Consider the following 13,496-nt stretch of genomic DNA (forward strand, 5'->3'; position numbering starts at 1 on the left):
TGTGTGTGTGTGTGTGTGTGTGTGTGTGTGTGTGTGTGTGTGTGTGTGTGTGTGTGTGTGTGTGTGTGTGTGTGTGTGTGTGTGTGTGTGTGTGTGTGTGTGTGAGAGAGTGAGCGATCTACGCCCAGCTGAGCGCACTGCCTCTGTTTAAATTTCCTCTGCACTTCATCCCCCGTCTTCTAAAAACCATCCTCTCTGTCCTCTGTGCACGACCGTCCCTTCATCCCCGCTGTCAGAGACATAAGCCGACTCTCCCTAATGAGTCGAGGACGACGAGGGTCTCAAATACTTCTTGACAGCAGATTGGTGTATGTAGGGGTGAAAACAAAAAAGATACACTTTAAGCTTCAGTCACGGCTGTAGTAGACTTTTATATTGCTTTTTATATCTTAATTTGGTGTAATTCATAGATAACATTTTGCCATAATATAAAAGTCTTTCTGTCCAACTTCAACGCCTGCTCAATGGCACAGATGATGATGATGATGATGATTGTGAATAACTGGATGAAGAAAGAAAAATGTCTTTCTTTCAGTATTTTTCTATTTAATCATGTTTCCTCCTGCCGGCTAAATAATGAATAATAAGTTGAGTAAAAAGCCTAATTTCCCTTGAGGCCCGACTTATGGTGTTGATTACAACGGCATATTGAAATCCTTCTTGCTGAGTTCTTGGATTTTGGCAGGACGGGGAACATCTGTCTCTGGCTCTCTTTAAACCTCACGCTCCCTCTCTGCATACCTGTGTCTGCCTCTTTATGTGGCAGCTTGACGGCTGATGTCACTGGAGTCAAATTTATTTATCTACTTGCTTTGACCCCATGCAGACAGGCACACGACCACCAGCACTTGTTTACCAGCGCTGGCTCAGTAACGGAAACATCAAAAACCTTTATTCTTATTATCTTTCACTTCTTTGTTCCCTAACTTTATGATTATTGCTTTTCCCTTTCATCATCACTCTGTGTCTCTTTGCTTAAACCACTTCTTTAAGCATTTTGTTATTCAAACATGTGAAAGAAACACACCATCTTTCTCCCTCACTGGAAATCTGTCCTTTGTCTCCTGGAAGCTGGAACACTTTAATTAATCCTGAAATGTGTCTTTTAAATCATGCAGACCACCCAGGTACATTGTGGGAGGTTCTTACACATACGTGTTAAAGCATATTCAGTATTTTGATTTATTTACCCACTGTTAATTTGATTTGGATTTTTTGTTTAGGTTTGTGAATTAGACGGTTTGTAAGGATTTAGATTCTTATATTTGAAAACTCTATGTCCCAAAATGAAGTGCTAATAAGTATATGAAGTTAATTTGATAATGCTACACATATACCGTGTTACAGTCATGCAGGTTACCATTGACTTTACATTGTGTCCACAACTACTTAATCCAAACAGTCACTATCTTTAGTGTACAACACTTGGTTTTAATTTGATATGCAGCCTAGTCTCATGTGTCTCTAACATTGATCAAGATGAAAGTGGTGAATTACTTTTATCAGCTCTACTCCATAGGAACTGTGTTTCCTTCTTTCGTCTGTCTCGACGGTGTGGTTTTTAAACATTTACTTTCAAATGTTTTCACTTTCTTATTTCCACAGGCCCTGAACGGAAACACAGATTTTACAAATATTTGGAATTATTTAAAACCATCTGACACGATACAATATTATGTTTACACATTTGATAAAAAATAATACATATGTTTTTTATTATCCTCTCTAAGAACGAATTCCCCTGGCTCTAACTTAACCAGGTAGTAATTTATACATTCAATCCCTCTCATCTCAAAGCAGAAACTTGAATGTCATGTATCTGTTGCAGTGCCAGTGGGGTTTTGCAGGTGCCAAAGATATGAAGAAATGTTCAGAGCATATGATGAAAGGTGTTTTTTGGTTCCCTGTGGCAATTTGACAAATCATCTCTCTACAGTCTCCTCTTTTTTTTTTCTTCCTCTCCTTTAGGTCACATGTAATTGTTTCACTATCAGTGACGGAGAGCTGCAAGAGATTGGAGTTGGGCTGTATCCTAGGTAACACACACACACACACACACACAGGGCAACGTGTGAAGCATACACCTCTAAAGCATCTAGTTCTTAATCATTGTTGCCTTTCTTTATCTTACTTTTACACTAAAAGAGCCACACTTAAATTTAAATGTAGCCATTGAGTACCAGTCCCGCCCATCTTTTACCCACTAGCTTCCATTCCAAGGCCCTGCGCCCCCTCTCCTTCCCTTCGCTATTTTCATGACAGTTCTTTGAAGAAGGAAGGAATGGAAGTAATTTGGTTTTGTTGTCAGGCCGAAAACTTGAAAATGAATGCTGACAGAATGTTATGAATCAATTCGGAGGGAGACGGGGGGGGGGGGCGCAGAGAGAAACAAGGTTTGACTCCAACTGATCTGTTGGGATTCCAGTCTGAAGTGAAACACTCACACACACACTCACACACACGCACGCACACGCTCCAATTCAAACAGAGAGCTGGGCGGTATGCAGTGTAATCCCTGTATGGGGTCCCGGGTGGATAGAGTGGGCTTTAGCCTGTCGTTGCACATGTTGTTAGAGCTACACACACACTCCAGGTGCCTCAGCTGGTTTATCGGGTCGGTGTTGAAACGTCAGATGGTCACGGTGACTGTTAGTGAGGCTCAGCCAACCCGCGTGTCGGTGTGTGTCTGCGATTATTTCCGTAGCTCATCCATAAATGATGGATGAGTTCACAGGACGGTCCCCCGCCTGTTCATGTTTTGGGTTGCTTAGCAACGTCTGGGTTTTCTCTGTTCACCTCGCTCTCCCTACTGTACGTCAACAACTACTTATTTCCCTCATTTGGTTCCTTTTTTGCCTTCTCCGAGCTCACCTTTCTCTCTGCTAATTGGCCTATTGGAAATTTGATGTGAAATCCCAGTTCTTCATAACGATGAAATGGATTTGCAGTAAGACTAATAAGAGTTGCACATCAATTCAGAGTAACTCTTACCCAAGTGCAGCCACAGGCAAAACCTCCCAGAGATTGAAATGACTGAAATGACATCAGGAAGAAGAGATGAGCTGACAATATCTCACTGTGAACCCCAGTCTGTGTGTCTCTGGGGGTTCCTCGCGTTGTCCCGTGATCTGCTCATTGCAATGTACTTCACATTCTGTAGTGTTTTTTCGAGGGACCAAGGGAGCGGCATGTAGAATTTGGTGCAATTATGTGATGTAACATGTTCAATGTTCAATGCCTGAGGCAACCGTGGTCTAGCTTTACTTTTCACCATCTCTCTCTAACTTGTTGAATGTTGCTTTTGGCAGTGGAAGAAAAACGAGTTTACTTTAATTCTTTTTCCAAAAATAAAATTCTATCAACTATAAATATTAAAACTATTAATACAGCATATTTAAATTTCCTCATTCAAATTTCTAACTTGAAAGAGGGGTGTCATCAGATCTTTGTAACGTTGCTTGAATTAACTTGGATTGGAGTCAAGCTGGAGCGATCAATTCTAAAATGATGCAGGGCAATTTGATGAATAATAATTCAATCATATTTTGTAATATCCGTACAGTGTTGTCGTCCTCTTCATAAGGGCTACACAGTACTCAGTTAAAGTGTTTTGGAGACCTTTTGTCAGTTATTTTGGGCTACAATGACATAGAATAAACATGATTCAACATTTTGCATATCTAAAAATAATAAATGTACAGCTGATATAGTGCCTACCTTGGCTGTTGTTACTCTCACTGTTGTGCACAGAATATCTGTTGTTAATTGCACACAGTTGGTCGTCAATTTGTTATAACATTTCTAAGTATCATGTGAAGGCTTTTCCCTAAATGTATTTCTTAGTGTTAATGCCATTTAATGTCGTAAAATATTTAACCACAAAAATAATAAAGAGGCAGGAAACCGTAACAAGGAGAAAGGAGTATATAAGCCTTCCTTTTATTACATATAGTCACTGATCTGTTTCTTTGATATTTGTCTCTCCATCCTCCTGCATTCAGCAGCAGTTTCTGTTAGTGGGAGCAGATATTGTTAATGTTCGATGTGCTTTAGTTAAATAATCTAATTAGCATGCTGATTAGCTGCTCTCCATCAGATAATAGCATCCTTTGGAGGACTTGATTTCAGTTGATATTCAACACAATACTTCTCCACTCAAAGCCAGGGGTGTACCGTTAAACACACGCACACACACGCTCATACACACACACACACACACACACACACACACAGACATTCCTTGTCTCGTGCATCCATTGTTTTCTTTTATGAATTTATTTACGAGAACAGCACTAATGGAGTGTCTAGTATTTCTTCCACGTACGCAGTGACAGATTTTCAAATACAAATTTAAAAAGAAAGATAAATATTCTTCAATATTCACAGAAATGACGCTGTCAGCATGGAAAGAAGCCCATCAAGGACAGACTGTCGTTATTATTTGGGAAACCCATCACCAGTTTTTCTAAAAGCCTTTTTAAACATTTCTATGATCTAATGTTGACATGAAGTGGGGGAAGAAGTAGTCCAATCCCTCATTAAGTAAAAGCAGTGCTACAGTGTAAAGTACTCTTGTTACATGTTATATCCTGTATTCAAATTATTATTCAAGTACAAAAGTAGGTATTAAGGTATAAGTTTGTTTAAGATCATACTTTTTGACTTCAGCTGGTAATGGAGGAACAAAAGTTTCTTTCTATACCGTTGGGTAGCTTCATCCATAATAATTCATCCCGGTTCACGATTAAGACATTTCAATGTAAATAAGATTCATGAAAAGGCATCATTACAACTCATTACAAGCCGCTGTGGAGAATCCGCTTGGACTCAGTACAAATAAAAACAACATATAGTTTTCATCATAGTCTTATGATGCTGAAACTGTCAGGTGATGTGCGTGTGAGTAGGAAGATTGGCTGTATCTAATTTGAAAATTAGGGAATGAGTCTTTGTTGTGACAGAAGTAGAGTACCCATCATTTCCTGATTTATTTTTTGTATATGTGTCTAAGACCGATGGAGCCACTGAAAGGAATGAGGAGTGATGTTTGTTATGACAGAAGCAGAGTACTCATTTTGTCACACTGTGCGGGGAATTATCTTTGAATATGTGGCTCCATGAGTGTCTAACTTTGAGTCTGGGCTTCATTTGAGCAACTCAGTCGTTATTTATGTGCAGGCTTCCTATTATGAGAAGCTGCCAGAGGATATTTAGCCCTCTTACAGGACCTTGGATACGGATAGGATATGGAAGACATATACATATATCCTGCATCTGTCACACTGAACTGGCTGATAGACGGATGGTGATCTTGGGGGAGATGTGTCACTCAGAATGTGATGGAACAAATTAGCATTTCATTTAACGTGGGCCTTGATGCTTTGAGATACTACTAAACAGCTGGACACCTGGCAGTTAGGGGCTCAGCAGGATGGGGCCGTAGTTGTCTTTCTCAACCTTTTAAAATGAACTCTCTCTTTGTTCCTTTGTTTGCTAGGAAGGGTTTGTAAGTTAAGAATTTAATATCCGATGCAATTCCCTCTTTTTCATCCCATTGGCCTCATCATCTTGTCCGCTCCCTCCCAGTTTATCTCTGCTGAACCATGACTGTGGGCCAAACTGTGTGATGGTGTTTGTGGGAACGAAACTGCAGCTCAGGGCTGTTCGGGATATCAACCCTGAAGAGGAGGTACTGCATGAAAATTAACAACATGGAATATGAATATGATTTAATCGACTGTGACCTTGCCTCTGCTTTTATGTTCATGTTCTTCGTGAGTGATAATGTTTTCAATGGTTTTATTTGCTGCTGTTATTGATGGAGGGACGAATGCCTAAGGCTAAAGGATACATTATCTGAAACCTAATTTATTTTAAATGGACATAAAATCTGTGGTTATTCTGTAAATCTGCTTGTAGAAGTTATAATACATAATGATGGATGAACAGTAAAATGAATGTTACTAGAGTAATCCTCAACATTTTAGCCAATGAATTAGCACTTTAAGCCAGTTCGAACGATACGTCTCGGCTTTCCATTCTTCACCAACCCTACGATCATGTAATGAGATGCGTCCATGCCATCTGGAAGATATATTCATGCACACTTTACTCCATCAATATCTCCTTTTCCTCCAAAAGCAATCTGCACAATTTAGTTTTGGAATGATTTGTCCTTCTGCATTTAACTATGATCTACAGTCCAGCAAAATGGCAAACTGAACTCTCCCTTTCTCTCTTTTTCAGCTGACTATAAGTTACATTGAGACGTTGTCGCCTACAGAAGAGCGTCGGAGACAGCTGGAGGACCAATACCATTTCACGTGCCGCTGCCAGCATTGTGACTCCCAAGACAAAGTAACTTGAACGCAATTAACATGGTTTCATTTATTGACGTTACAGGGTTTCACATTTTTACATAATTGTCTTTTATTTTCAAACACAAACTATGCCAATATGTAAATGATAATAGGGGTATTATTCATTCATTCATATTAGTAAGGCAGTTTCTCATCAAAGCATCCCATAATGCTTCCCAATCTTCTTACTGTTGTAGAGGTAAGTCTAGGAATGTCTGAATAGAAAAAAAAAAAGAAAAAAAAACGCATTAGATTTCCGTGTTTCAATAGTATGTCAGAATAGTATAACCTCCATTGATAGCTCTTATAGAGAGGTTCAAAGGACTCAATGTGTATATATAGAAGAGGGTTTACTCCCTTTATCTCAACTGATTATCCCTGGATCAATGTTGGGATTCCTTGTTCTCAAGTTGAAGCAGCCGTTTTTGGCTTTGAGGCAATTCTAAAAAAACACACTTATTGGCGCACACTAATGTACATCTAGTTTGTACATCTAGTTCTTCAATAATCCAAACCGTACCTCCTTTTACTTGAATAGTTTAACATCGTAAAATTGGATGTTTCAATCCAAACTCAGGCATTCCTTCTCCCAGATACACAGACACACACACACAAAAACAAAAATGGTGTTTTGTGTGTTTCAGACGCCGCCCTAAAATGTAATGGTTTGTGTTATGGGGACTTGCATTTTCTCACCAAAACGAATGTGGATCCTCACACTAAAACAGTGTAATCACATTCCTGTCCCCACATGACAGATAAACCACACAGAGACACACACACTGTTGGCTGTGTATCTGTGCATAACGTGTTTCAGTGTAACCTTCCCTGTCCTCTCCTCCTTTTCACTTCTCCTTTTCACTTCTCCTCTTCACTTCTCCTCTTCCTCTCTGTTCACGCTTCACCTCTTCACACTTCATCTCTCTGTCCCTTTCTCTCTGTCTCTGTCTGACCAACCACCTACTGAAAAATGAGAAACATAATGTGGTCTTTCAGAGGTAGTTTTCTTTTCCGTCCATCTTAATTTGCTCAATCTCTCTTTTTCAGTATCTCAGTGTGATGCTCCATGCGTTTTCATTTCTCTTTCACCTTCTCTTTTTTTACTACCATCACTTCTTACTCTGGCTTGTGTTTTCCATACATGACACTTTGCTCGTACTCTACCACAACACAGCAGCACTCAGAAAGTGTGTGTGTGTGTGCGCGCGTGTGTGTGTGTGCGCGTGAGATAAGGTAAGAAAGCGCACTTTGTTGATTCATTGAATCTATTCAGTCCACCTTTTGTTCTGCAACACGCAAGCACATTTTTTGTTGTTCATCCTCTTTCTCTTTAATCTTCAGATGATGATGATGGCTGGGTTGGGACCTAAAGTAGTCATGGCCACAAATGGTGGTTGACATCAAACACAGGAAATTGGGTGTTGTTTTTCCTTGCAGCAAAAGGGGCGTGAATAAAAATATTTTATTCGTTTGAAGTTCCTTTCTTGGGGCATGTAAACCTCTTCATCCCTACCAGATGAAGCCATAGTTTTTAAATCGAGTTTTCTCCTCGACAAATCGACTCCGACTCGCTGGGGTCGAACTTTGTGCATCACTTAATTTATCTTTACCTTTTTTTCTTACTTTTTCTTGAAATCAAGGATACTTCACAGAATTGCTGCTAACTTTATGACTGTGTGTGTGTGTGAGAGAGATCCTGCATGTAAGTCATGTATGTATATGAGCGTGTTTATTTAAATGGTAATATGTAAAAAAAAACGTCTTTCCCAGGACAAACTCATGTTGTCGGGGCACAAATCAACATGGTACCCTCTGAAGGAGGCTTTACCCAGACTGGAGGGACTGAAAGCAGAGTCGGGTATCCTTTACCTTCAACATCCACTACCGCCAATTTATTTCTATGAATACAGTAGGTTTTTCCAGTAGAGTTGTTGCTTTTCCTTAAATCACCCTCTAGATTGGCGAGCGTTACTGGAGGGCTGTAGTCATCTCTTAACGACTGTTGGTTGCGACGTGTCCGATGAGAATCTGTATAAACTGAGAATCACCGACATGGCTGCAGATGCTTGCATTCACTTGGGACACTGGGAGGAGGCTGTGGGCTATGGAGAGAAAACACTTCCCGTATACAGGTGAGTCGGTATATACAAGTGTGTGTGTTTCACAAATGAATAGCTTTATTGTTCTATGATTTAAGATGGATATCCACTACATGGATTTGAGTGTATTTTCCTTCCTTATTCCAGTATGAACAGTGATGTGAGCAAAAGGACAAGAGTGACTCATCCTGAGTGCATCTCCCTCATTTAGGGCTCACTCATACCTACTAATTAGTGTTTTTACCAATGTAGAACACTTCAAAGTTATTATTTCACAGATTTGGGCTGCTCTTCGACTATAATGCCTTCATAGTCACCACAAGGCATTTTATGCTATTTTAGGCAACATTGTATTTACCACTTATTCTCAAACAAATGCATTGGGGTGATGCACTGTAAGGCTGTTAAGATAAATCTTAACACATATACAGGATATCTGTTAAGAATATTTCATCCTTTGCTTGTGTTTTACTTTGAACTGGAGATGAAGCACTGAAAACAGCGATTGTTAAAAGACTCAACAATGAAGAGATTAGGCAGTGGGCTGGATTTGGCCCTTTGGTCCCCACTAACAGGGTTTGTTTAGAAATACATGAAACATATCTTGGAAACTATTTTATTTTTAAGTCAATGTCTTCAAATCTCCCGATGAAATGTTATATCTGGGCTTGACAGCCAACATAATTAGGTTTTCCTTGATTAGATTAAGTTATATTTTGTATTCATAGGTACAAGATTTTATTAAGATGTACTGAGAAAGGGCAAAAAAGAGAACAGAGGAGTTTTAAAGGGTTATGTTATGCAGGTAGAAGACGTTTAAATAGAGAGGAGAATTTGTGCAGCAAATAAAAAAGGAGGTGACCACAAGAGGACTTGTAATTATCATAGGTACTAAATCTCCTACATCGCTTGTCCTAATAAAAGGGGAATTTACTGAAGGCAGATTAATCTAGAGCTAAATAAATCCTGATGACAATAAATTGCATCAACATTGTTAATTATCTTCTGGATGAGGTCCCTCCAGCACAGATCTTGAACTCGTCTGCAGTATGTTTGTCCTTCCATCCCTCTCAAACTCTATAGATCATTTCTGTGTGTGTTTAGTTAAGAGTAATTGATCCTGTGTGAAGGGCAGAGCTCTAGTGGCAGAGCAATTCTCTCTCTCTCTCTCTCTCTCACATCCACACACACGCTCACACAGAGTAAGAGAAACCGTATAAACCCTATCGAAAAATAACCAAAAACAGTGGTGCACAAAGCGAGAGATGGTGATGAGCTGAATGGGACGAGTGGTGGCATGTTGTTGTGAATGGGAGTGAGAGAGGGGACACAAGCAGCTGATGAATGACAGATGAGAGGGGTAAAACGGGGCGGAATCACAAGGGAGAGGTGGAAAAAGAGGACTAGAGGAATGCAGTAAAGTATTAGTGTGGCAAGCAATGGAGACTCCAATGAAAGAGAAGGAGTGAAATAGTTAGAGAGTGGGAGGAAAAGCTTCCATATTCATCTCCTATCTTCCTCTGGGCGCTTTGGATGGCACAGAAGAAGGATAGCTGCAGGAGTTCTCTATCTCTCTCCTGTCCTTCCCCTCATTCTGTATTCCTTTCTTCTTTCAATGTCTCTGCAGGTCTTTTTTCCCTTTCTGTATTCAGTTGGTGATGTATAGAGAGAGTGCGAGTGATGCACACCTCCTCGCTGCAGGCTGTACACACACAGCTTGTTGAATGTCTTCATGCTGCACTTATTTTACCGATAGACTCGTGTGGATGCTTGAACTTATGTTGCTATGTCATCAATAAGCATGTTCTTAGACCGCTTACACACATGAAGTTGAGCTCCAAAATAGATGTTTCATTTATATTGTCTCTCTTGAAGCCTTTTGGTGTTCAGTGTCTTTTCTTATTTCTGTAAGTAATTTCCAAATCATATGTTTCTTAACTTCCCAGCAACACCTGAAACTCGTTCAGTTTCTATTTATTTTCCTTTTTTGTAAGTCCCTTAGAATAAACAATGACGTATTTCAGAAATGCATCTATTCAGCAGTTTTGTAGAGATCAATTTGTTGATTTCTGTGGAGAGATTTCTGTGTTCTTGCAGGATGGTGATGTGCAACCACGCTCCCTCATGGAGAGGTTGGTGGTGTAAAATCTAAAAGTCTTCTAAGCATTCGCTGTTTGATTTCAGGCCACAATTGGCCCAATTTCCTTTACTGCTTTTAAAAGCACGCACCGATAGGCCACATAAGGGTTTAAGGAATGGCAGATTTCTCTTAAACTCATATAAATATCAGGTCTGGTCGCAGAATGCCCCCCAAGTATAATCTGCTTATGTTTGGATTTTAAAATTGGTTTTGATAATGTATATCGAAAGGTTTAAAGATGATTAACAAAGAAAAAGGGACAAAGATGTGTATTCCTGCTGAACCAAACGTTGGACTTGTAAGTTTAACTGTAGTTAAACAGTGATGTAAAGCTTATGCAAATGTTCTTTGTTTTAGCAACAGATGCACAGCGGGGCTTCGTTTGCTAAACTGTGAATGTAGGACAAGCAAAACAGAATGAGGGGTCAAACCAAACACAATGGAGAATACTCGCAGCTAATTTCTCCTCCCTGTATCTGTTCTCCGTTTAATACTTAGTAAGATAAAAGTTTTCCTCTCATTAACAGCAGGCCGTGGATATTTTGTTCCCAACGAGAGCCTCATTAGTTCCACTATATTTGCATGGAAATGCCGCACTTCTCTACAATTATTACTTTCTCCTCCTTGCCCTTTCTTTTACTCATAGCCGAGAGCCGTGGCTTTCTAACTAGCTCTAAGACCCCACTTCCCCTTCAATTTACTCCCCCCGGAGGGGAGAATTCAGGAGACACAAGTTAATGAAATTAATTTAACCGCTGTGTGGGTTTATATACAAAGAGGAAATATAATTGGGGTTTGGTGCTGATGTGTTTGCACGTCGTGGCAGCTTGACTCGTCTGCTTTGTAATTGAATTAACATTGTAACTTGCTGTTATTCATGGAGGACTAATGTTGTTGCTTTAGTGTTTGAACTTCCTTTTTAATGATTCAATTGGGGCCGTCTACGTAATTGGCCGGTTAGTTAGTAGTTAAGTTAGGCTTGAAGGTATGGACAAACGGGAAATTAGCATTTTGAGTGAGAACTCAAAGATTTTTGTTTTGTTTTAATTCAAATAGTTCAAAAACTTCAGACATTTGCTCTTTTAAGTGCTTGAATAAATAATTACATACAGCACGTTAAACAGAGTGACACCGATTCTAATTGATGATCCAATATTAGTGTGCATCCATGAGCGTACATTAATGCCCCTGCATGCGTGAACGTACTCGTATGTCTGTGTTTACTTACAGGTCTATTTGTTTGTTTATGTGCGTGAGAGTGAATTCCAGAGAAAGAGAATGAGCCCGACAAGAAATGCTAATTTGTTTCAATGTGCTTCGTCAGCGAGCTTAAATACCGCCTTGCGGCGGTTGTGTTAGATTTAAAAAAATAAATAAATAAATAACATTTTGTTTGTGCAATCAAGAGGGAACAGCGAGAGAGAGGGAGAGACTTAGAGGGGCAGTGGAGAGTGGGGAGAGGAACAAATGGAGCACGGCTGAGGAGAGAAGGAGGAACAACCGAGCTGTGACACCAACTTTAATCCCTGCAGCGAGCAGAGCACAAATATGAACCAGGGGGAGCAGAGGAGACGTGAAATAGGTAAAATAAAGAGATCAACGCAGAAGGATGGAGAAGAAAAGAGGATAAATGACAAATGGAGTCGGCTAAATTAGTGTTTTGAGAACTGCAGTGTTTACCCCAACAACAAAGCTGCTTCCGAAGAGTCCCTGCTATGTATTTATCTTTGTGGGACTAAGCTCGAACTGCCTGAAAAACATGTGCGTTTGTAATGTGGGGGGGTGCACTGTACGTAACAAAGGTCATCAACTGTGTGTGTGTGTGTGTGTGGGGGGGGGGGGGGGGGGGGGGTGTGTCTCTACTTACAGGATTTTCAGAACGGTGTCTGTCCCCATGGATACAAATCCCAAAAGCAACTCTTGCTCTTTCTGTATCTGTTTCTCTCACATGACAATGACCTTTCAAGGAAATGAAGGCACTTCAAGGTAAATATTACATAGCAGTGAAAAGAATGAAGAAAAACTGGAAGCTCAGACACACAAACATGTCGACACAACATGTTCAGTCAGGTTTATCACAAAAAGGGGAAACCTGCATAATCCACACACGTTGTCTCCTGTTAAGATCATTTATTTATTACTATGCATCACACCTGCCTATACAAACACAATGACATGATACCTATTAAAGAGGATGGAGAAGTGCGTTTCTTGGCTTGTGATGGATTGAAGATGATTGTTGAATGTCAGATTCACGAGGCGTGCGGTGGAATTCATCTCCTGGTCGTGACCTCGTGAGGATCCCTGAGGGCTTCTGGGAGTTTGGCCATCCAGCCTACCTGTTTTTTTAATCGCGTCCCTCTGGGTGTCTAGTGAAACCTCATGACCCGTGCCTGGATAAGTGTGTGAAAATCAATGGAATATTGATAGATGATACAGCACGGCCACTAAAATCAGATTCAATGTAATACAGTAGTTCAGCATTAATTATTCAGTTTGGTTTTACAAGCATACAGCTCTTGGATGAGGAGTAAAAAAATATTATTCTTGTTAAAAGTGTTCAGAATGTTGAAGATTTTCAAGGGAAATGGAATTGAAACCACAAACCAGATGTCAGAAGAACAAAATGACTAAATACACCTAGGATATATAGAATAGAGTTAAGAAAATAAAATGTGCTCCACTGTCTCTTCTCACTAAAGCCAGTACTTCCCCGATCCTCATCCCGTCCACGGGGTCCAGCTGGTGAGAGTCGGAAAGCTGCAACATTACCTGGAACGCATTGAGGACGCTTTGGACACATTCAAACAGGTGCGAGGGAGGAAATACTAAATAAATAAAATCATATTGTTCTTTTGTACAGGGATAATCTAGTTCTTATTGTTTGATCCGTCAGTT

General features: G+C 40.0%; 1 protein-coding gene across 2 annotated transcripts in view; it reads left to right on the forward strand.

The window, feature by feature from the left end:
* The window catches only part of smyd3 (SET and MYND domain containing 3), a 48,793-nt gene that overhangs the window by 31,622 nt on the left and 3,675 nt on the right, over window positions 1-13,496 (forward strand). The window contains exons 6-11 of one of the 2 annotated variants that reach the window (XM_062561806.1): window positions 1,969-2,036; window positions 5,587-5,689; window positions 6,247-6,357; window positions 8,130-8,217; window positions 8,317-8,491; window positions 10,086-10,661. In XM_062561806.1, coding sequence (XP_062417790.1) covers window positions 1,969-2,036; window positions 5,587-5,689; window positions 6,247-6,357; window positions 8,130-8,217; window positions 8,317-8,491; window positions 10,086-10,182 — 642 coding nt within the window. In that variant the 3' untranslated portion in view covers window positions 10,183-10,661. Of the gene's footprint in view, window positions 1-1,968; window positions 2,037-5,586; window positions 5,690-6,246; window positions 6,358-8,129; window positions 8,218-8,316; window positions 8,492-10,085; window positions 10,662-13,300; window positions 13,410-13,496 lie in introns of those variants that run through there. The other variant, XM_037482876.2, reaches the window with a different exon arrangement.

The sequence above is a fragment of the Pungitius pungitius genome, chromosome 4, assembly GCF_949316345.1.
Source record: "Pungitius pungitius chromosome 4, fPunPun2.1, whole genome shotgun sequence".
Taxonomy (NCBI): domain Eukaryota; kingdom Metazoa; phylum Chordata; class Actinopteri; order Perciformes; family Gasterosteidae; genus Pungitius; species Pungitius pungitius.